This window comes from Megalops cyprinoides, chromosome 11 (genome assembly GCF_013368585.1).
Source record: "Megalops cyprinoides isolate fMegCyp1 chromosome 11, fMegCyp1.pri, whole genome shotgun sequence".
In the NCBI taxonomy this organism is placed as follows: Eukaryota; Metazoa; Chordata; class Actinopteri; order Elopiformes; family Megalopidae; genus Megalops; species Megalops cyprinoides.
In genome coordinates, this window is record NC_050593.1 from 13,557,704 (window position 1) to 13,580,499 (window position 22,796).

The 22,796-nt window shown below is 42.5% G+C and overlaps 1 protein-coding gene across 1 annotated transcript in view; it reads right to left on the bottom strand.

Annotated features, from left to right (window-relative positions):
• The window catches only part of si:ch211-246m6.5 (von Willebrand factor D and EGF domain-containing protein), a 55,462-nt gene that overhangs the window by 23,445 nt on the left and 9,221 nt on the right, over window positions 1-22,796 (bottom strand). The window contains exons 4-16 of the mRNA XM_036540811.1: window positions 22,649-22,714; window positions 22,143-22,375; window positions 21,145-21,234; window positions 20,588-20,729; window positions 19,823-20,040; window positions 18,824-18,897; window positions 17,355-17,631; window positions 16,540-16,742; window positions 15,013-15,947; window positions 6,870-7,006; window positions 5,356-5,517; window positions 3,254-3,358; window positions 2,120-2,234 (exon numbers count right to left, since the gene is read on the bottom strand). Of these exons, the coding sequence (XP_036396704.1) occupies window positions 2,120-2,234; window positions 3,254-3,358; window positions 5,356-5,517; window positions 6,870-7,006; window positions 15,013-15,947; window positions 16,540-16,742; window positions 17,355-17,631; window positions 18,824-18,897; window positions 19,823-20,040; window positions 20,588-20,729; window positions 21,145-21,234; window positions 22,143-22,375; window positions 22,649-22,714 (2,757 nt within the window). The remainder of the gene's footprint in view (window positions 1-2,119; window positions 2,235-3,253; window positions 3,359-5,355; window positions 5,518-6,869; window positions 7,007-15,012; window positions 15,948-16,539; window positions 16,743-17,354; window positions 17,632-18,823; window positions 18,898-19,822; window positions 20,041-20,587; window positions 20,730-21,144; window positions 21,235-22,142; window positions 22,376-22,648; window positions 22,715-22,796) is intronic.

Genomic DNA, 22,796 nt, shown 5'->3' on the forward strand with positions numbered 1-22,796 from the left:
AAGTCATCAACACTTTGATCTGTTGCGTCCAAGCACTGTGTTGTGTCAGAGTAACAGCTGCGTTAACAGATCAGGCTTCCAGGCTGCCAGGAAAGCATGCCTATTCAACCTTATAAGCCTTGCGAACAGCAGTCTGAAAGATGATGAGATTGTGTGGCCCACTGCTTGGGGAATGGGGATTAGGGGGGAGCCAATGTCACCCTTGTTAGTGGTTGTCACTTGGGGGTGGGAGGTGCTGGTGTGACCTGACTGATGATCACTGATGCTCTGCCACGCGCCTCGTCCTGATTCCAAATCACTCGGAAATGTGCAAGGATGAACCTCAAGGCGGGATTGCCTTCCTCCTCACGTATGTTGGCTATCTCCTGGACAATGGTTTTGTTGGATTCTGGGATTGTATGTGGATATTATGCGAACACATGTGACTTCACCCCGTCACCCCTACCTCAGATCGTTTTTGTAGAGTGAACATGAAGAACATAACCATGTAAAATCCCAACTGAGGAAAGTGCAACTGCCTATACCATATTGAAAAAGGCTACATCTCCTCAGGACTCACCTCACACTTTACCTCATCCTCAAGCTTTCTGCTCATGCCTGTTGGACTTTATTACTGACTCTAAATATGCTGTATAGCTAAATCTGAAATAAAAATCATTTGGGGGCCATTTGGGGTCATTTACTAACACAAGAGCAAATGACTGTGCATTGAGCTTGAGACTGCATACTGGAGCGTTGCTGCAATTTTATATTTGCACAGTATTGACTAAAACAGACAACAGAAATGCCACTAAGTTCATAAACCTTTTATTACATGAATATTAAGTGACTATCCTATAATTGAATATGCATGTAGCCCCCTATACAGTCCGCACTCAAGCATGGTGTTCTTCAACTTCACCTCTGGCTAATGTATGTTTAATCGTGGTTAAATAAAAAAATCATTCAGCAGTGGGACTTCAGTACTGTAAATGCTTTGCAAATATGCAGATATGTAATAAGTGTTTTCAGCCTGTCAGTGCCAGGTTGCAGACAGCTGTCCCTCTTGAGGTGATAATTAATGTGGCCAGTGTGTGGTAAGGACATTGCCATGGTTTCCCTCATAAGCACAGGCAATTTTCCCTTCCTGCATGATGAGACTGATGAGCTGTTGAGTTGATGTCTCAAACATGTCTGCGGCTTTGGCGAAGGAAATAAATCAGAAAACCAGACAAGTCGGTTAATAAAAGACCAGATTTTAAAAGCACGTACTGTGATTGAGTGTTAAGACAGAGCAGTGGGTAGTAGAGAGTACTGCTGTCATAGAGGGTGATTGATTTAAATCTACTTTGAGACACAGACGGGAACTGTTGCACTTTAGATGCAAATCTTAAACAATGGAATTCAATCTGGATGTATCACAATGACATACTAGCTCTAAATGCATCACCTTTGCACTGAAGCTCGCTGTATGATATTTACGTCATCTTCACACCTGGTACACGTGCTGAAGTCTGGATCCATGTCTGTTTGCAGACTTTTGCAAATGGACTCAAGCAACTGTGAGGTTCATTACACACTGCCATTTTTCATGTACAAGGGGTCCTTAACATATCCACATGACGATCCCCGGTACTATTCTACTGGATACAAAAAGTGAGGAGTATATGGAAACAGTGAGCAATTACAGAGAAACACTTGTGTGTTGTCATATTCACCTTCCTTTTTTTCTGATTTGGTGCTCCTTTGATAAAGAATTTGAATAAACTGGGCAATATGAGTGAGTGTTGTGACTGTGTGCAGTGAACACTTTACTTTCAGAAAGGTTACTTTGTAGACATGCTGTTACAATAAGAGGGTTTTGGCAAAAACAGGCTCTGATGACAGAAACATTCCATCCTCCCTGTTACCTTGTGCCATAGCCATAGACATCACCACGGTGAATTCACGTCTGTGAGTTCAGAATGTAACACAAACTGTACAAAGACAACAATAAGACAACAACCATGTAGCTGCAACGCTGAAAAAGTGCTGAAACACCATCAACGGTTGTTTCTCTTGGTGTAGGGTTCAAGGATCTTGATGATGAATGGCAACTCATGCAAAGCATAACAAATGCACACAGATGAATATGTCTTACTTTCATTTATGGACCATGTGAATTTGGAAGTGCTTGGATTACACAGGAGGCAAGGGCTGGTGGGATTGGGGTCTCCTTCAGCAAAGCACATTCCATCAATATTGCACGACTTCTCCTGACAAGCAGAGAGAGAAAAAGAGCATTTATTAATGCACTGAAAATATTTAATAAACCTACAAGGCAGGCCGCAACTACGATATTACTCAATTTCATACTGTATTCTGTATCTGGTTCATGAACTGAGAGGATTTCGCACAGGAGTGGAATGGAAAATACTGTACAATATGCATATTTTTATTGCTATGTTTGCAAATGTTTCCTGAGGAAATCCACTTCTGTATATTTGCAGCATCGTCCAAAATGAGAAAGTCCATCAGCTTCCCCTCCAGTCCCCAGGGGATGCACAGAAAATACACAAACTGTAAAAATAGACCAAAAACCAATCCATCTAATATGCCGATAACTCATTCGAGGCATCAGGTTAATATATCAGCAGCAGCTGTTAGCACTTGCCCACCCCCACCCCCCTCCCCCCACAGCCTCATTCCCCCCATGCATTTGGAGTGTGCGGGAAGACATTTAAAGCCAATAAGGTTGCAACAGACAACAGCCCTGGGACCTGTGGAGAATCATTCTCAGGGATGTCTGTTACAGTCATCCTGGAAAGACCCTGTTTCTGTCCAGGTTTCCCCTAACATGTCCAGCAGTAGTCAAACACAAACAGATGCTCAGCACAGCAATCAAGTGCACATCTACGACTAGTTTAGTTTTTAGACTGCCTTTTCTGTTATACAGGACATATTTTGTTGTATTCAGTCACATAGGTCAGTGAAGACAACTTGTCTTCGAGTGCCAGATATAAGTCTGTTTTTTTGTTCTGTTTAAACCTCTAATTACATAACTGGATCAAGAATCAGGCTACATTACAGCTGGGGACCATGTGCGTGAGGTACTTGGCATTTAACCAGTCAGAGAGCCAAACCACCTCTCTGAATGTGTGACACTGTAAGAACATGAAGGATCGCTGTTCTAGTCTTTTCACAACAAAATATAACCTTATCAGAGGCTGCTAATAAAGATAATCAGTGACATGAGTCATTACAGCTGTTTTGACCTGTCATCTCTGTAAATTACCTTTAACTTACAAAGTCCGGGGGGAGAGGAGTCACAGACCTGGCACACCCCATCGTATAGTGTCAGCACCCTGGGCTTGCTGTATAAGGAGCCATCATTAGTCACCTGAGAGCAGAGAAATTCACTGTGAAACTGTGAACCTGTTCCCTCAGCAGCACATTTATGGCTCTCAGCCCATTCTCAACACGTTTGTGTTCTCTGGTGAGCTAAAATTACAAAACATCTTTATTCATAATTATATGTAATATACTGCGACAATTATGCCATTCACAGCTTTAGCCATAAAATGCTTAGAAAACATACAATTGGGAAATTGACACTTATCTAATTTAAATTCAGTACTTCCACAAACAAATACTGATCAGTTATCCTATTCTGTTATCACTAATAAACGTGACCAGTGACAACAAAGTCTTGCAAGCAGAGACATGAACCATTACCAATAAACCCATGTAGTATCCCTACTGTGAATTCCTCCCCTTAGAAATACTACTCATTACATTACATTACAGTACATTATTGTTATTTCCAGAGTGAATTACATAGGCTACAATTTCTACATGTTTTCCATTTATACAGTTGGATACTTACTGAGGCAATTCTGGGTTAAGTACCTTGCCCAAGGGTACAGCAGCAGTGCCCTAGCAGGGAATTAAACCAACAACCTGCTGGTTACGAGCCCTGCTCCTTAACACTATGCCAAACTGCCACCCGCTGCCACTGCCACTATTCTCAATCTCCTTAGTTATAAAACTAATACTGGCCGCATTCGCTGATCAGGACTGGAGAGCACAGCTCTAGTCAATACTGTTACCAGACAGATTTGTCTTTGTGATAACCTTCAGAGCACCCCAATGGCTTCCCCTGCTTTAAGATTTATGGTAATGAGGACGGATGCTCCTCTGCCTTTTTTAAAAAATTCAGTATACACTCTCAATCAAGTTCGCACAGGGGCTAGTCACAAGGATACGCAGGCCAAAAAAAAAACAGTTATGAACAAAGATAATTTTGAATTCTCTTTGTAAAGAATCACCAAAATCACTTATCAGCTAAGATGTAAAAGCGAAAACCATAAAAACCATGACCTTGATGAATATACAACATGTAAAAGTGTACGTGTACATGGATTGGTAGCCTTGAAACGCTAGATTTCATGGAAATCATGGTCTCTATTTTGTCTCTTGTGCAATTACATGATGTATAATTCCGCCACTATTACTACTACTATTGCCAATAATTACAAAAGTAATTTTGTGTTTTGCAGCTTACATCCCTTGCAGCTGAAACTGCTGTGAAGAGATTAAAAAACAGTGGCAATGTGAATAAAAAGAGTGTTTGTATGATCCAGTCCTGTCTGTTTTACCAGAGCAGAGATTGAAAGCACAAAAAGTAGGATAAAACGGAAATTCAAACAGAAAAACAAAAATGAATGAAATGAAATAAAAGAATATACAATTGAATTAAGTACAGTGAAAAGGGTAATACCCATTTAAAAGCACGCTTGTAAAAATGAGTTTTTAAAAGAGATTTAAAGGTAGACTCTGCTGCTCTGATCTATTCAGGTGGACTATTCCAAGCACCATAGTACCACATGTTATTCCAAGTGCCATATCACTGACTGTATATTTTCTTAGCTGCAAAAAAAGTTAAAAAAAAACTCACTGGAATTTAGTTTTTATATTTTGGCATACTGAAGTATTAATACAGAAAAAGACTGACTATTCAGTAGATATGAAATTCAATACAATCAAAATGTGAAGGTTGCATCCGATGTGGTTATAGCACAGGTTGCGGTTGCTGACCTCCCATGTAGACATCATAAACAGAGAAAAGAAAAGGGGGAGATGTGGTGGAGGGGGATGCCGTGAACAGCTAATGTAGAAAGGGAGTGGTAAGTGAGATTTTTACAGCTGTGGACAGGACCAGCTTGCCTAGGTTTGGTTAACTGTGTAGGGATTGACTGAAAATTCTCATCCTGAATATTGGTTTGGAACTTCAGTTTGTGACTGCAGATTTTCTGCATTCAATATCTGGCAGCAGAAACACTTTGTCACTGAGGAGGTGACAGTGAATGTTCTCGAAGAGGTAAGAGGTAAATGTACCTTCACTTCCCATCTGGCAAAGGGCTTGTCATCCACCATGAAGTCCATGATCTCGGCAGCCATGTTGCTCAGAGGGGGAACAGCACAGTCCAGAGCTTTGGAGCTCAGGAAGGTGGCTTTAGTCTTGTGATGCTCTCCAGGGCTCCACTCACCGTTAATGTACTACACATAATACACAGTATTTTAAAGCACAGGTCTGTTCAGACACACATACTACCAGCACATTTGGAATCACATTGCTGAGGGCTCTGTACCCTCTTAAACATAACTTAGAGCAACAAGTTTGCCTCTCGCCTCAAGACTGATCTGCTATGTAGACATTATTGCTTTTATAATATGGCACTTTAATCCCGATGGCAATATTTTAGACGAGTGGTCTTAGATTACCCCTTCCAAGGACATCCCACAGCACTTTATTATACATTCATTATACATTCAGAGATTACTTAAACTTTAATACTTAATTTCAGACAAAATTGATGCTTATACATAACCCATTTTTTGCATGGGTGCACAAAATCTCATTTTCAACTAGAGATATCTAAGGGAATATGATAAATATTGATAAATACTTTGGTCATTTTAATTTACGTTCTGTATAGATAGAGAATACATTAGAGATCCCCAAACCCATATTCAATGTGGAGGAGGGCAAATGAAATGTAAAAGCAATTTTTCTGCTTCTGAGTTACCCAGTATGGTAGGCTGCAAAACCCCAGCAGAACCTGGGAAGGGAGTAATGCTCAAACTGTACTGAGAATGGAAAACGGCTTTTAATTGAAAGCGAGAAACACTCACAGGGCAATTCAGATCGTGGGGAGAAAGCATTACCACTAGCTTTATAATCATTCATATAAGAGCTGGTAAACTACTCCTTCACAACAGGAAGTTTGTACTAACTATCTAAAATGCCATTAGCTCACTGGAGGAGCCCTGGCAATGTGTCTTTCGTGTCAGGAAGGAGCCCGATTAGTGTAATGAATGTAAACGAAAATGACACCAATTATGTACTTCTTTTGTCATTTATTGGAGTTAAAGAGAGGAATATCCATCTGGCTGCACACATACACAAACCGACATCTCCCTCCGTGTCAGAGAGGACAGTGACTCTACAGGATTTTTGGGATAAAGTTTTGATTCAGTGCTTATAATGAGCTTCCCTGCATATCAAGATCTCTACACTCTTGTTTTACATTTCCTTCAGAATGTTTTTTGTAGAACCTTGTAATCATTCTTGTTTTTTTTCCAGATAGAAAACAAAGTGAATAATATAATGAGCATGGCTGATTTTATTTTTGGAATATTGGAGGGCCATGTATGGCAAATCCAATTTTGTGAATTACCAGACTGAACTACAAGTGATATTCTCCACATTACTGAGGATTACTGCAATCAGTGCAGTATGTGAATATTGTTATGATAGTCACACAAATTGTTATGTGTCATTAGGTAACTTCTGTACCTCAGCACAGGGTTGTGCACGTCACTTTGCTGTTTGGAGATGAGTGACTCACCGTCAGTCTAGTGAAGTGGCAACTCAGGTCAGGCGAGTCGATGAAGCCCAGGCCAAAGACACGCACCCTGTTGCAGTCGAAGGCTCGGATGTCGCACAGACCGCTGTTCTCCAGGTCTGTGAGCTCAATGGGCTGACCTTTCAGTCCAGAAAAACAGGGTTTTCATTAGTGCAGTTTTTGACATACCAAGGAAAAAAAAATCCTTGAAATTAATGAGGCTGATCCATGTTCACTTCAATGTTGTAATGGTAAAATTTATACACACGGCACCTGGATACTTATGAACATTCTGGCAGAATAATAAAGTTGTTAAGGGACTCTTACAACTAACAGTAGATTCTTATAACTAACATCACCATGCTTCTTATATTACCTTAATTTCTGTAAAGTACAAAAACAATTCATGAATAGGAAGCCCATTTATAACCAATCTGTCTGCTTTCTTTCCCTGCAACTGTTGGTACTGCATAGGGAGGCATAAGATATTCTGAATCTGAACTTAAACTGATGCTGATCTGAAACCACCTTATGGTATTTCTGGTTGGGTGTCTCTGTTCCAGGCCGGTCTGAGGCTGCTCAGAGTGGTGACTGTTTGAGCTGCTGTGGCTCATGGTAGTCAGTCCTCATGTCACAGCAGGCCTCCAAAAATAACCCACCAACCAAACTGTCTTAGTGCGCTCTTACTGAAAAGCAGATTTAACACATGAACAAAACCGGCGCTATGTTTACTGAGGAAATATCAATCAGGACCAAGCTCTGAAAGGATGTGGATTACATTTCAATGCAGAGAAACTACAAAGCAAAGACTTGTGAAATTTATGCCGTTCAAAGTGAGGCACGACTCCCTACTGCCAACCAAACATTTTGAATTTCACAATTCAAGGGTATTGTTGTATACAATGTAATGATCACAACATTGACCTTGACTATAAAGGTATGCAAATGCAGTTAGCCAAATTAAAAGAGACAAGTTGCAGTAAACAATTCATGACACGCAAAGTTACAGAACTGGAAAGTCACTTTCAGACTACATCAATGTTGGGAGCACACTTTATCAAAGTGGTAACAGATCATCATATATATTTGGAAAATCCCACTCTGACCTTAATCTTTTGACCACCCATGTCTGCCAGAAATGCAAGAAAACACGGGTGCACAGGGGGATACTGAGCACATAAAGTGAAAAAGACATGTGTCCCCGAATAGGCATTTCGCATTATACATGCCTTAAATGGGTCCGTGACAGCCAGCTACTTTAATGCTGCAGGGCCATTTTATAAAGGACAATATTTAATGCAAAATTCTAATGACAGGAGGGAAATTACTGTGTGCTGCCAGAGTTAGGCATGTTTAATACCCATAGCAATTGCAGCAGTTATAGTTCGTCTTAAGTCATTGCGTATGCAGCTCACATTCTGACCACTTTAGATCTTACTGCTGAGAAAGAGACAATTTTCCTCATAACACCAGCACTGAAAAAAAAGAAATGTGCCATTTAAATGTACAAAACTTTGTTATAGATGCAGACAAAACTGAGTGCCATATTTCAGACCCCCCCCCCCAAAAAAAAAAACACTTAAAACAGTGTAGTAGGAAAAAAGAATTCTAATGTATACTGCACAGTGTTTGGAGAGTGTTGGTTTCAGCTTATCCAAACAATTCCAGATGGTTTTCCATCAGTATAGTCATAAAAGTTTAAAGCTATGTAAATGAATTCATGCAGGATTCCATCCTTTGACATTCCCTGCTGTCTCCTGCCTGTAGACTGTCCTCCAAGTCTGAAAGGCACCGTAACTCTCTGCATTGAAGGTTTACGCTCACATGAGGGCCATATTCACACCATTTGGGAAATGCAGCCAAATTTACTAAAGGTTAGGACAGAACTGTAAAGAGATGCACATCAAAGGTGTAAAGTTAATGATTAACTGTGACAAGTAATGAAAGCAATATTTGGAATTCAACCCTTCATGGATTAAAGTTGAGGACAAAAAGAACTGATGAGGTTAAGAAAATATGGAATCATTTTCAGAGGTGTAAGCACATGTGATTTAAGACTGAGCTGGCAAAACACACAAATGGGGTTCCACCTGAAGAACCATTTCTCTAACTTCCAAGGATGATGATATAAATCCAGTTTTGCACTTACAGTGCCCCTGACAGTTTCAGAAAATACAGATGTTGTGTGCTCTTTCTATAACAAAATATATACCAATGTGCAACTTAAACAGTGATAAGATACTAATACACATGTGCAAAAGTGCTTAATCTTCTCCGTCTCTAAGGTCAATGGATGGAACAGCAAAAAGCTTTAGAAGTAAGGTATGTGTGTTTGGAAGCACAGCCAATGCTCCACAGAGGGTCACATCCATGGAAACACCTCCAGGAGGATGCTGGAGAGAGCACTATGCACTGTGGGTTGAGCCATGGACAAAAAAAAAGAGTCACAGCTTATCAATAATCTTAAAAACAAAAGAACAGATCAGCAACCTTAGACACCCACATGTATTGTTCCTCTTTGCAGTCCAGTTTATGGAAAAAAAAAATTTCATTGGCCTTAAAAATGTCTTCAAAAACAAGAGGCTGCAATTCATACAGCACATTGTAAATTCAATGTAATCCTTAATGGACCTCAGGCACGAAATCCTCTTCTGATTTAAGTGCCTTCATTTCAGTAAAACATACTCTATGCAAGTACAAAATTGCAAATGCATCAGGCGTATAATGACATCATCCCACAGTTCTTATTTACGAATCTGAGCCATTATGCTTATTTACTGAACCCACAATATTTTTTTTGAGGGTTTAGTACTTTTTTTCCCCAATGCAACCTATACCCAGCTATTCAGTAGGCCTGGTCCACACTAATTCAATGTGTTTTATGAAATATTTAAAAATGAAGACTAATAACACATAATAGGTGTTTTTAATTGATGTTTCCATATTTGTTTCATCTAAACAAAATTTGCATATGAAATGCACCCCTGTCTCTAGAATTCCAACACACTATCACTGTGAATGCGACACACCAATTTATTTTCACTATTATTCCAGCTTTCACACGAGTCTGACTGTCCATGTTGTCCAGCCAGACTGTTATTATGATTCACAGAGGTCTCCTGTTAAAACAAACAAGTGAGGAGGGATGTGACCCATACGTGTCAGAGAATAAAAAGAATGACAGAACGGTATTGTGAACCCCTGCAGTCAAAGTGCAAGGCACATCTGAGCGGGGTGGAGACAGCCAGCCCGAGGAGGCAGAAAGTACACAGGGTGTTATTTTACTCAGTGTGAAGGGCCACGCACCATTTCCCCACCTCTGCTCCGTGGTCAAACTGAAAATACGCAAATAACACTCGCTGGAATGCCTCTGTGAGGCGGCTCTAAGCCTGTCAATAAACAAAGTTGTTTCGCATTTTGCAAAACACACTAGGCAAATGCCAACTGGTGTGCGCTGTCAGTTGACAGCAGTTGAGCTGAGTGGTCTTTGACAGTGCCAAGGTAACAGAACATTAAGCAACAACGGCAAACATTTTCCTCAATTCCTTTTAGACAAAACCTTAACTTTTATGTTTTTACAAATTTCACTGTTCTAAATACAGAATATTTTTTCCCCACACAAAACAGTTGTCAAGACTAGTGTTCGGCTAAAAGGTGATTAAAGGGTTAAAGGGTTATACTAGTGCAAATGTAGAAGATTGGAGTATTTAGCTACAGTATATACATAGGCAATTCACTTTACTGTGACCTCCGAAAAGTTATACTTTGTTTTATGTGTTTGACTTTGGGAGACACACAAAACAAAAAAAACATGAACAAATGTAGTTGGGGTGTCACTGACACTGTAGAATCTTTCTGTTCTTATTTCTGTCAGCTGTTATTGAAGGTGCTGAACAGAGCTGGCACCACTGCAGCCAGGATGTCAAACACCTAATGGGTAATTCAAACTAACACATCTTAACAGTAACACAAACTGTAAAGGCTGAGTGTCCTCACTGGCAAAATGTGCAACAAAGCGATGCTGTTTTATCAGTTGAGAACATGAAGCTACAGTAGGTGATTCAGCAGCCAGTGTAGTACAAAATAAAATGTAAAACATAGCAATAATAATGAAACGATGATGATGATGATGATGACGATAATGATGACGATGATGACGACAATTATTATTATTATTATTACTTTTATTTTTCTACCAAGAATATCACTCAGTATGCTGCACCTGCAAAGAACAAATCTCACTTGCCATAAAATGACCTTTCTCTCAGAGTCCAGCCACGAGTGGATGCATTCGTTTGCAGCAGTGGGAATGAGGAGACCGTCCTGGGGATGATGCAGCAGACAGGAGAAGGGAGCAGGGCTCCTCACCGAAGTTTTATTAGCTGCCTTGTGTGGCCTGGGGAGCAGGTAGGGGAAAGCGAGGACGGGATTGTAATTCTCAGCTTTGCTCCCTGCGGTCGCCCCCGCGCAGCCTGTGGCTCCCCTCCTGACACCATTAAGGCAGGGTAACGAGATCTGCGCCCGCCTGGCCCCTGCTCCCGCCAAGTTGAAAGGCCTGACCTGTGTCTGCCAAGGGGGTTTGGGGCGGCCTCCAGCGCTGATCTCAGTATTTACGAGGAGACGTCCCCCGAGCAGCTGGTATTTGACCAGGGCTTCTCTCCTGTCTGAGAGCTGGGATTGGCCCTTCTTTAACTCGGAATAAAGGGCAGATCTGTGCGCCTTGGGTTCAGATGGTGATGATGAATGAGAAGCGAGCAAATGATCCATCTCCTCACCCTACAGCCCAAGGTTGCGGTTAGGTCTCAGCTGCCTGGCTGATTTCAAAGGAAGATAAGCCCTTCCTTGAGTGGGTAAATCACTGCATAATGCTCCAAAATGGAAATGGCTGGGTCTTCCTGCAGTTGTGCTCTTTTCAGCCAGATGTACGACAACCTGCTTGAAAATACCTTATTTCCTACTTTTTTCCAGCACCAATTGGCCACACGCTGAGTGGATAAGAAGGCAATTGCATGTGCTGTTTGAAATGTTTTTGGCTGGTGACCAGACCCTGTGGAACTGGCAGTGTACGTGTGTGTTTTGGTTGAAATCTATAGAGGGCCCTGGCAGGTAAAGGTCCAAGTGGCACCGCAGCAGAAATCATTCCTGGTGCTGTTTAGCGTAGAGACGGGTGGTCAGCTCTCGTAGGGACACCAGAACAGCAGTAATCAGCATGTAAACAGTGAGAATGGAAAAAAAGCAAGCTGCAAAACCAGAGTTAAACAATAATTCCAAAATTAATCAAACCACAGGATTCAAGGGAGCAGGGAGAATACATAGCAGGGACCAATCTGTCAATTAACTGACTGTCAGTCAAAGAGCACAAGTTAACAGTCCCCACAACTTCCAAAACTGTTCTAAATAAAAGAGGACACTCAATTATCACTGGGTGATATTACATGATATGGGCCTTCGTCTTGGCCATTCCAACCTTTTCAACTGGAGAAAAGGCTGGCTTGCACAGAAGAACTGTGTGAAACATGTTTGACATGCAACTGCATGAGAAATACAGACTGCAGAAACATTAGAGTGTTAACAGAAAAATTCTGGCAGTGCTGTTGAATGACTCAGCCCTATGCAATATAATGTGAGGCTCATTCATTTAATTACATAAATATATTGTTTCTGTGGTAGACTGTTTAACATAATGTACAGTACTTTTAAAATCATTCTAAACCTGTCAGTCTACCATGGGAGAGTAGGAATGCAGCACAACTGTTCACAATACAGAAAGGTATTACAGTGCAGTCCAATTTATGTAAATGGGCAAAATTATTTGCAACAAGAGCTGCTTAAATGGAAGTAGTTGTATGACGATTTTTTTTTTTTTTTGCAGAAGCCATATGGCAGCAGTAATGTTGTATTAGCACGCCAATGTACACTAATTCAAGGACTGTACTCTTGCTAGTTATCACATTGAGCTAACTAAAATGAGTTTAGTTCTGCTGACAACAGGTTAATGTTATTGCGCTACATTACTTTAATAGAGTTTGCTATGAATAAATGTCACTATCCTTTTAACAGAACCTCTGATTCTCCAACATGTAAATCACGCTCAGCAAGTCATCTATGAGTATGAATAGAGTACAGTTACTAATAGGATCTAGATGAGCTATTGTGGCAGCCAGAAAACTCTACTAGCTAGTTAGTTAATATTAACATTCGTGGAATGTTATGAACCTTATGAAACTAATGTGAGAAAATGGAAAAATTCATGTCATGTTAATTATGAGGACTTTTTTCACACAGAACTGCCTAGGCTCTTAAATAGGCATATTCATTATTTTGTGGAAACACGCTGTTTTGTCAGATAAATTCAGTTTCTTTTTCATCTGTCTCAGAAACAAACTACAGCCTACAGGCTTCTTCTGGAGGTGGCTCCTGATGACAGAGTTTGTGTTAATCTGTGAAGTTTGCAAAGATGTCTAAAATGATAATTTTGTGAAATAAAATATCAAACAGGCTCCATTTGTTTCTGTTTTTTTTGTTGTTTTGTTTTTCATTTTGTGTTTTGTTTACTCGTTTGATTGGTGCATTTTTTTTCAGAGGAATCCTATCAAAAGGTTAAGGTAACACTGGTTACCATTAATTAACATATTTTATCTGCCATTAACAATGTTTAATTGCTAAGTGCCCTCAGCCATCACATTCCTAATGCATAGTGTAATTCAATGGAACCACTTCTACATGTTTCTAAGAGACAAGATATACACAAATACAAGTGTCACACTGAAAAAAAAGAGCCAGACCTTCATCCACAAAAGTAATGACAATCTCCAGTGAGCCCAGGCTAGGAAACTGAGACCCAGAGTCAGTTTAAGATCTGCTGCATGATTCATGTGGATTTAATTCATCCGCCCCTTGTTAAATCCATCAGCTGTGATATCTATGAGGCTAACATGCATGACGGCATACAGAGAGCTCATACGTGACCGCCCTATGCTTATCAGCGCTCTGAGCCTCGCTGGGGTTAATCTAATTGGTAATTTGTGTTAAATAGCATTTGGCACAAGGGCACTCTAAGGAGTCGGTGAGCGCCATGGGCCCTGTTGCAGACTCACTGCTGATTTCAATGCTAATCAGCAGCCAGGAACATTCATTTGGCAGTGGGCCAGGACTCTGCATCAAAATATCACGAAGAAACACGGACTGCCAGGACGACAAACACCGCTGGGACCAAGAGCACTCTAACCCTTTCTTTGACTGCTTAAAAATAAGGCAGATTCGCACAGCTGATAGGAATCTGCCAAGTATTACCCTGATGGCACAATTCAGAAAATTCAAATAGCACACAACTCTAAACACAATCTGCTGGGTCTCTAGAGATAAATACACAGGGATGGTGCCTCCTATTTGGACTTGGGCTTAATGGCACAAGATGAGTTTAGCAGTATGTGATAATGGTTCGCAATTGGAAATTTCATTAAGAGTCTTACTTCCAGAGTTAAGTGCAAGGGAAGAGATGGTATGATGGACAGTCTGAAGATAAAGACAGGGCAAAAAAAGACATGATCAATTGCCACCTAGTTGCACTTGCACCTTGAATGCCATGTATTTAATCCAAGCACGGCACAATGCGCCTTTGTGGACCAGTCACGGGGAAAACAATGTGTCCAGCAGCTGACAGACGAGCTAATCTTATCAGATACAGACTGCAATTACTGAGCTTGAAGAGAAAATGCACACTTGATCCAAACAATATCGCATCCATCGCAGACTACTGAACAATAAAATGACCAATATCCTCCTCAAAGTGCATTCTAAATCCATAGCTTTGAGATTTTAATAAACACACATATCTAATCATACCAAACGGAAACTTGATATATACAGTATAAAAAGTTTCCTCAAACTAGGGGCACTTCTATGCTTAAAAATATTCAGCTGAATGATACCATGATATAATATCATGGTTTTATTAGTGCTACCAAACCTTCCACTAGAAATCACAATTCAACAGCCATATGGTAAACCCTTTCTCAGTTCAAACAGTTAAAAAGAGCTTTTCAATACTCACTGATGCTTAGATGTGTTGCAAGCATATCACTAGCATGTCAACAGCAAGCTCGAACTCAGCTGGAAAGCATGTACAGGCGATATAAATACGTACTGATGGTCAGGCTGCAGTCGTAGAAGCTGTGTCCTGGAAAGCACTGGCAGCCCCACTCGGTGCAGTGCCCATTCCCATTGCAGAAATTAGGGCACTTCAGGGCTGTGACCACCTCGCCCGGGGTCCCGGCGGAGCCTCCCAGCTCATGGGACTGCAGAGTCCTGTTCTCCAGCAGCCTCCTCTCACACTCGTTCTCCAGGAAGGGCACCAGGCCCTCCTCCCAGGCCAGGTCGTCCTTCAGCTGCAGGTCCAGGATGCACAGGTCCACCGCCTCGTCCAACCGCCTGCCCAGCAGCTCCTTGCACACTGCGCCCACCGTGGAGTTGGCCAGGGCCAGCTGGCAGATCTCCAGGGCCTTAACCGAGGTCAGCCCGCTGGGCGTGGGCCAGGTGGGCCGCGCAGACGGCCGGCTCGCTGACAGGTGGTCCTCGGGGAAGAAGTAGGTGAAGCTCTCCAGATCTGCCTGGGTGAGGCTCTGGAACATAAAGACGGGCTGGTACTCATAGTCACCCTGCCTCCTTTGCCTGCTCTCAGCTCTTCCTGGCTCCTTCCCAGACTCCCACTTTGGGTCTGTGCGGTTAATCACTACTGACCCTTCCAGATTTGGACTGTCCACCTCTGGATACAACGGTGCTTCCTTCTTAGGCCTCTTGGAAAACTCAGAACTTGACGTGTCCCGTTTCTGAACGGCGCGCTCCCCCCTGGGACTGTCGACATATTCGGAGGTGACATCCATGGAGGGGAAGACGGATGTGTAATCCACATCATCGTGAGAGAGGCAGTGCGATGAAGGCAGGCGATTAAACGAACCGTCCGCCCTGCTCGTCGCGTGGAGAGACATGCTGTATCCTTTCTGACACCGGCAGAAATTAGGCTTGATCTCCTTTTCTATAGCGGGGGGCGTGGTGTCAAACAAGCTCTCTCCAGGCGCTATCCTGACAAAAAAGGAGCATGTGGAATCTGCATCAGAAAGTGAGCCATGACAGCAGGCTTTTAATTAATCCCTGCGATGGCTGGGATGGCAAGGATTTAGGACTTAGTAAGGGTCAGATTTTCATTTCTTATATATATATAGATATATAAGATATATAGATATATTATAGATATATCTGGACCTAAATCATTTGCCAAAGGTACTGTGGTATGCTGGAATAAAACAACTTCACAAGCTTCTCACTACAACAGATAATCAAGTAGCAACTTTAAAAAACAAAAAACACTTTTAAAAAAACTGCAAAAGTGGGACTGAGAAAAATACTCTCATATAGTATTAACGAAATTCATTCCAGACATTTTAATGAAGCAGTAATAATATCACTGCAGGACTATTGCAGATAACATGAATTCCTAAAATAACCATTGTACCTGGCCTTCAACAGCTTCATCAACTGACACTTCAGGATCGACTGGGCAGGGGCATGGGGGGAATCAGGAGATAGCCTCCAGGCATAATCTTGCCATTCGGGCAGCGGACCCTCATCCCATATCCCCTCACCCCATCTCTGAAACGAAAGGAAAACCAATTACCTCCAATCCTCAATGAAGTTCTCGGGGTTGCCGGTCCTGTGGGCGGTGCCGTCAGGGTGGTGGAAGTCGTTGTGGCTGCTGCGGTCGAAGGTTCCGCACAGGCCCCGGGTGCTGTTGAAGTCCACACTGGGTGCCCTGACGGACAGGCTCATTCCCCAGTCACTCACATCTGCCCGCACAAAGGCCCCGGAGGGGAACAGGATCTGCAAATGCATGGAAGCAAAGCAACATGACAGACTCTAGCAATATGCACATGGCACATTGAGAGCAGGTCACATATCCTTTCCCTCCCCTGAATAAAATCCATCTTGTACAGTGTCTGTTTGAAACGTCAATACCACTGTCTACCTAGGGCATAGCAGTCACATATAATTGCGGATTTCAGACATACATGGTTTCACTGGTGCACAAGCTGAAACTTAGTACTCAGTCTTAAAGGTTTGTGTATGTAAATATAAGATGAAAATATGTGATGAATAATTAAGCCCTCATAAGAGACAACATTACACATTCTCTGCACTAATCAAAAAGAATCTTATTTTCCTGTCTGAGCCGTATGAGGAGTACACAGTAACCATAAATGTTAATGACCCTGGCAGCAAGAAAGCTTCCCCTTCACTATGATGGAATATTATGTTTACCTTTAGGAAGACACACACACACACACACACACACACACACACACACACACAAAATCTTACAGTAGATTGCACAGTGAACACTGCAGTTGGCTGAGTATTCCGCTGTTCTGAATGCATATATTAAATGTTACCATCAGTTTCACAGCTCTGTAATGGAAGCTAAGTCTGGCTCACAGTGACTTTCTTGCCATGATGGGTCTCCAGGATCTTGAGGTGCTCAGACACCACGGCGCCCAGGCTCTTGACGGACAGCTGGGGGCGGGTCTCCTGCAGCTGCCCGTTGCACATGTCGAAGGTGACGACGTCGTTCCCCTCACGGGCTGCCACTCCGCAGTTGCAGGCCACGGCGTAGTGCCGGCTGCCGCAGTCCCACTGCCGGGACTGGACCTCGAACTCCCGGTGCAGGCTCCTGTACAGCACAAACGTACCCGTCTGGTGGTTGTCGTAGCGCCTGGTGAGGAAAGCAAGCACAAGCCTTTGTGAAAAATCACCACCATGATACCAAAAACTCTGGCACCACAACAACTTCATAAGACAACAGAAAAATCCATGCATCCAGGTTCTATGAATTTGTTAGTGGATTTGTTTCAGTGGACTTATTTCCATCAAACAATTTAAAAATAACACCTTTAAGGATATCAGTCAAATACTTGTTTTGATGGAAGAGAGCAGCAGTTCTATTCTTATCCTATGCAGGTTGTTTAAAAAGATTCATTACAGATGCGTGGGTGCTTTACTGTAGATTAAAAGGTAAATGAAAGAAAGCTGTGTGTGGAAGTCAAGTGAAGGTATCTCCTGATGAAGAAGGCAATAATTGAAGGAAGATTATCAGCTGGAGGCAACATGTACTTAAAAGCAGCAACTGTATTCTAAGGCAGAGTGGATATTGTACTGAATAGAGCTGAGATACAAATGTCACAATTTTAACATTTTTTGAAAGAGAACTTTTAAAGTGAAAACACACTTTTATTTTCCTCCATCAAGGTAATCAAGCTCATTCCAGTTAAGCTTCAAAGTCATTACATGAAAGTACAGTATTTATAAGCTTGTGTCTTTGTAAGAGATTTTGTACACAAAATTTACACAGATTTTGCTCCTGCAATGCCGAAAGGTTTATTTGCCTCAGTCTGTGAAATACTTTCCTGCACGAAGATTACCACTGAAAACATTAATCGGGAGCCTTGGGTGCAAATAGTTTTTCTGAACATTACAAAAAGACATAGCTGTTGACATGAAATTGGTGACATTAGGAGATGAGCCGAATGATTAAATTTGAGAACAAACACAAATTGAACATTTGTTCTCAAATATCCTGTAGACCTGCAAAGACTAATTTCTCGTAAAAATCCCAGGATCAATCCCAGGTATTACATCCTTAGCCTGGATGAAACAAATTCAGTAAAATGAAGCTCAAATATTCTAATTTGTTTTCTTAATATGTAGCAGGTGTTTTCTTTTTTACAACATAGAGTATTGCAAGTATTAACAAAAACGTTGGATTTCCTACAGTACTGATTGGTACAGTAATCATGTAATCATCAGTAATCATTTGCAAACAAAAATAGATACAAATGAACTGGGGAAACTGATGGCAGCATATGTCAAGTCTGGCTGTAGTGCATATGCTCAGTAGTTCCAGTTACCTGCCATCAAATGTAATAATGTGAGGGTCGGTCAAAGAGTAGCAACTTGCAGTGGGAATGTCCTGAACCATCACCTGTAAAGAGGAAAAACACAGCTTAGCACAGCAGCCATGATTAAAGAGCAAGCTACTGAAGGCAGAAGATGACTAAATATGTCTTCAGTAAATACAGATGTGATCTTCTGGCTCGCAGTGACACACCGGGAGGACGGGTGTCATGTGTCCCGTGGGCCTTTTTTCACTCTGTGAGGACGGCAGTTTTCCCCCAGGAAAAAATAAGTCTGGAATCATAAGTCTAATGAATGAAGTAGGGCGCCAACTCGATTGTTGTTCTTCCACTGGAAATGAGTGATGGCAGTACATGGCCACAAGGGGCAGTCTAAAAGGACATGACCAGTAACTCTCAAGGGTATGTGAATATATACCTCTATCCCCAGGGTATATATGGAAGACGGGGTATATGAAACATAATTCACAATGATATACCTGTTTAGAGAACATTGTATAAGAATATAATGGACCAAACCTTACAAAATCCTAATGGCAATAATCACGTATCTTGGATTACATCTCAGGGTTAACTATATCTCTTCCTGAAGGGCATTCCTCATTACAGAAAGCACATTTCACCCGCTCAAACCACTCACAGAGCCTGAAACAGCAGAACACTCCCCACCTGTGTTTTAGAAAATCACAGTGTAGCCTGTTGTGACCCAACCCTGCAGATCTTCTGAATCTCTCTCAACTGATGATTTTTAAGTGTGATGAATTGAGCATGCAGACATCTGGATCTAACTACAAATAGACTTCATGAATAGACTGTGAAATTTAATAAAAAGGAAGAGGAAAAAACACAAGCGTCTTCTATGAACTGGATCACAGTTACCTACCCCACCAGTACGGGAACACAGCTGGAGAGGGGCAGGAAACACACAGACAGCCACAGATCTCCAACCACCATGTCACTCCCGCTAGGAGAGTAGCCATTCACAGAGCTGACCTTCAGAGGTGCGGGGGCGTAGCCCCTCCAGAGGCGGGGGCTGTCACGGGCGGCCGTGGCGCTGAGAAGGCTGACTCGGTTCCCGTCGCGGGTGAAGTCGGTTACGGCCGTCAGCAGCAGGGTCGCCTGGGCGCAGCTGCCCTCCCTGCATGGCGTTGGCTGCAGGTCCACCTGGCACGCCGAGAGGGCCACATTGGGGGCTTCCAGGCCTAGGCTGTCTGAGATGTCAACAGGCCAGGGAGAGTCGTTAATGCACACAACACAGCTGCAGGGCGTCAACCTTTCCACAAGCTGAGACCCAGAGCCTCGCTGGCGTCACACAAAGAGCTCCGAGTATCACTCTAGGGGAGTCTCATAACGTGAAGTAAAAGCTATGTCGAAACTGGAACAGGCTAACTACTGAGGTGATGTAGTACTATATTAATCATATTGTTTCCTCATACAATACAGAAAAAAAACATACTGTGGCATACATTAAGCCAAGTTTGATAACTTCATTAACATAACAATTTCAAAAACATTTAGCTTGTGAGCACACATAGTAAAAATGCTTATGGCCGGCTACTCCAGCTGCCGACACATTAGCAAGTGTTGACATAATGCAAAAACAAAAATGACAGCAATACAGCGGAAGCATCTCAGACTTTCTCACACCTGTTCGGTATGGGCGTTTCTTTCTCTCCGGGTAAAACTGCTCAGTGTGAGTGCACCTTCATGGTTGAGCACACATGGTTGATAGTGTTTTTTTTTTCGGAAGACTCATACCTGCATCATGGACGCTGAGGTGGACGGAGAGAGAGCAGTGGCGGTTCTGCTCGCCCCCGTGACAGTGCACGGGCACAGTGCTGTGGATGGTCAGGTGGTGCTCTTTACCGTCTTCCATGATGTGCAGAGTTTCTGGTGTGAACTGCAGGTGAATACAGAGGACAAAAGCACTAGGTGTTTCTCAGGTGCACAGCTAATCCCTCCTCTGCTGAGTACCATCTGTCACTTTATTCAATATTAGTAGGGTAAGCAATGCAATATATGTGAATGTTACTGCAAAGTGACATTACATTATTGGCTTTTAGCAGATGTTCTTATCCAAAGTGACTTGCGCAGGATTTTTTTTACATGCTACCCATTTATACAGCTGAACATTTACTGAGGCAATTCTGGGTTACGTACCTTGCCCAAGAGTACATAACCAGTGCCCCATTGGGGAATCAAACCAGAAACCTTTTGGTTACAATTCCTGTTCCTTACCACTGTGCAACACTGCCGCTTCATACATAGATTGTTGACCATGAAAAAAATTCTAATTACAGTGAGATTTGATTTACCCGGATTCCAGCAAAAAAAGCATCACTTTCCCTGGACATTGACTGTGTGCTCGTGGAGTTCCTCAGGAAAGTGGAGACACTACAGGAAATCTGTGAATCAAAACAGATTTCGGCATTTAAATACATGAATGCACACAGAGGTAAGTTAATAAGGTATTACACATGCAATGCTTTGGTTTTTACACAAAAAAACAACTTTATGTGAAATTGTAAATGTTACATGGACCATAAAATCCCCCAAAATGAGCAACCTAAGGTTTGCATTTAATTACAGTGCAATGCTTCAGTCATTTCAAATGAAAACATTAATAATTCAATTATTAATAATTCCCATATGTTAACACATTTGCGTATGATGTATAGAGAAGGCTAAGCAAAGTATTTCAGTCACATTACGATTTGATCCCAACATTTCACCGGGATATCCGTGAGTCTCACCTAGCATCCAGAGGGCTGTGTTTAATCTATCCCTCTGTGTGATGTTCACAGAACCTGTCTTTGACCTTGTGCAGCCATGACATCAGCACATGTTTACGGGGAGACCCGTGATTGAACACAGCCGCCCGCCGCCTCGCACGGACAGAGCGCCCCGACGCAGCCAGAGGCCGCCTTGCCCCGCTGCGCACCAGTGCCCGCATCAGCACTTCTGAAGCGGGTGTCTCAATCTCACCACCGCACACAAACACACAAAGGGCCGCTCACACGCCGCACATGCCGCTTTGCACTGGCGCTGTGCACTACAGTGCAGCAGCGCAGCAGAAGATCCCTCTGTTTTATAGGAAACAGGTGAGGAATTTCAAAGTGTAAGAAAACAAGCCCGTGAAGTCTGTAACTGGTCCAATGTGTGGACAGCCAGCTCCCCCCTCCCCCCCTCTCCCCCCTTTGCCTTTGGCTTAGTCATTTCTTGCTGTATGAAATATGGAATCAGGGGACAGCTACACAGGAACAAAAAGCCAGGGGCCCAACCATCTTGATCCAGCTGTGGCCGAAGGCATTACCGTGTCTCCCAGCTTAAAGTGAATTCCGTCCATCTCCACCAAAGAGAACGACTGCAGGGTGGAGGCCCTTCTGATCTCCTCCTTCATGCCGGAGGGCAGGTGGCGTGACCACACCACGAGGTAGCCCATGGGCAGAGTGGACGTCACGGTTCGGAACGCGCATCGCAGGTGGATGCTGCTGCCCACCAGCTCTGGGGTGATGGCTGGCTTGGACGACACAGAGGGGAGACTTGCTGGGGGAGAGGAAAACAAAGCAAGTCATGTGACTGAGGATTCAAATGCCATGCTGTGTCTAATCAAGAAATGGAGGGAGACTGAGTTCACAGAGTTCATCTGGCGTCTAGTAAAATGCTCTCTTTCCAGTCTCTGACTGTTATCATTTCGAAATTAAAACATTCAATGTTATTTGTGACACAAGTGCAATATGTTATTTTGTTCAAGGCCTGTCTCTTTATATCGACACTTAATCAGCTGCCAGTAAACTCCAAGTTTTTAAAATTTATTACCTTGACAAATGCCATTGACTTCCACTTCACCTGGTGGGCAAAGTTTCAGCCTGAATTCCGTAATCACTAAAAACCAGTGGAAAAAAAAACATTGCTTTAACAGCACATTATATTTGCTTTCTGTTCCATTTTTGACCACTATGTCCTT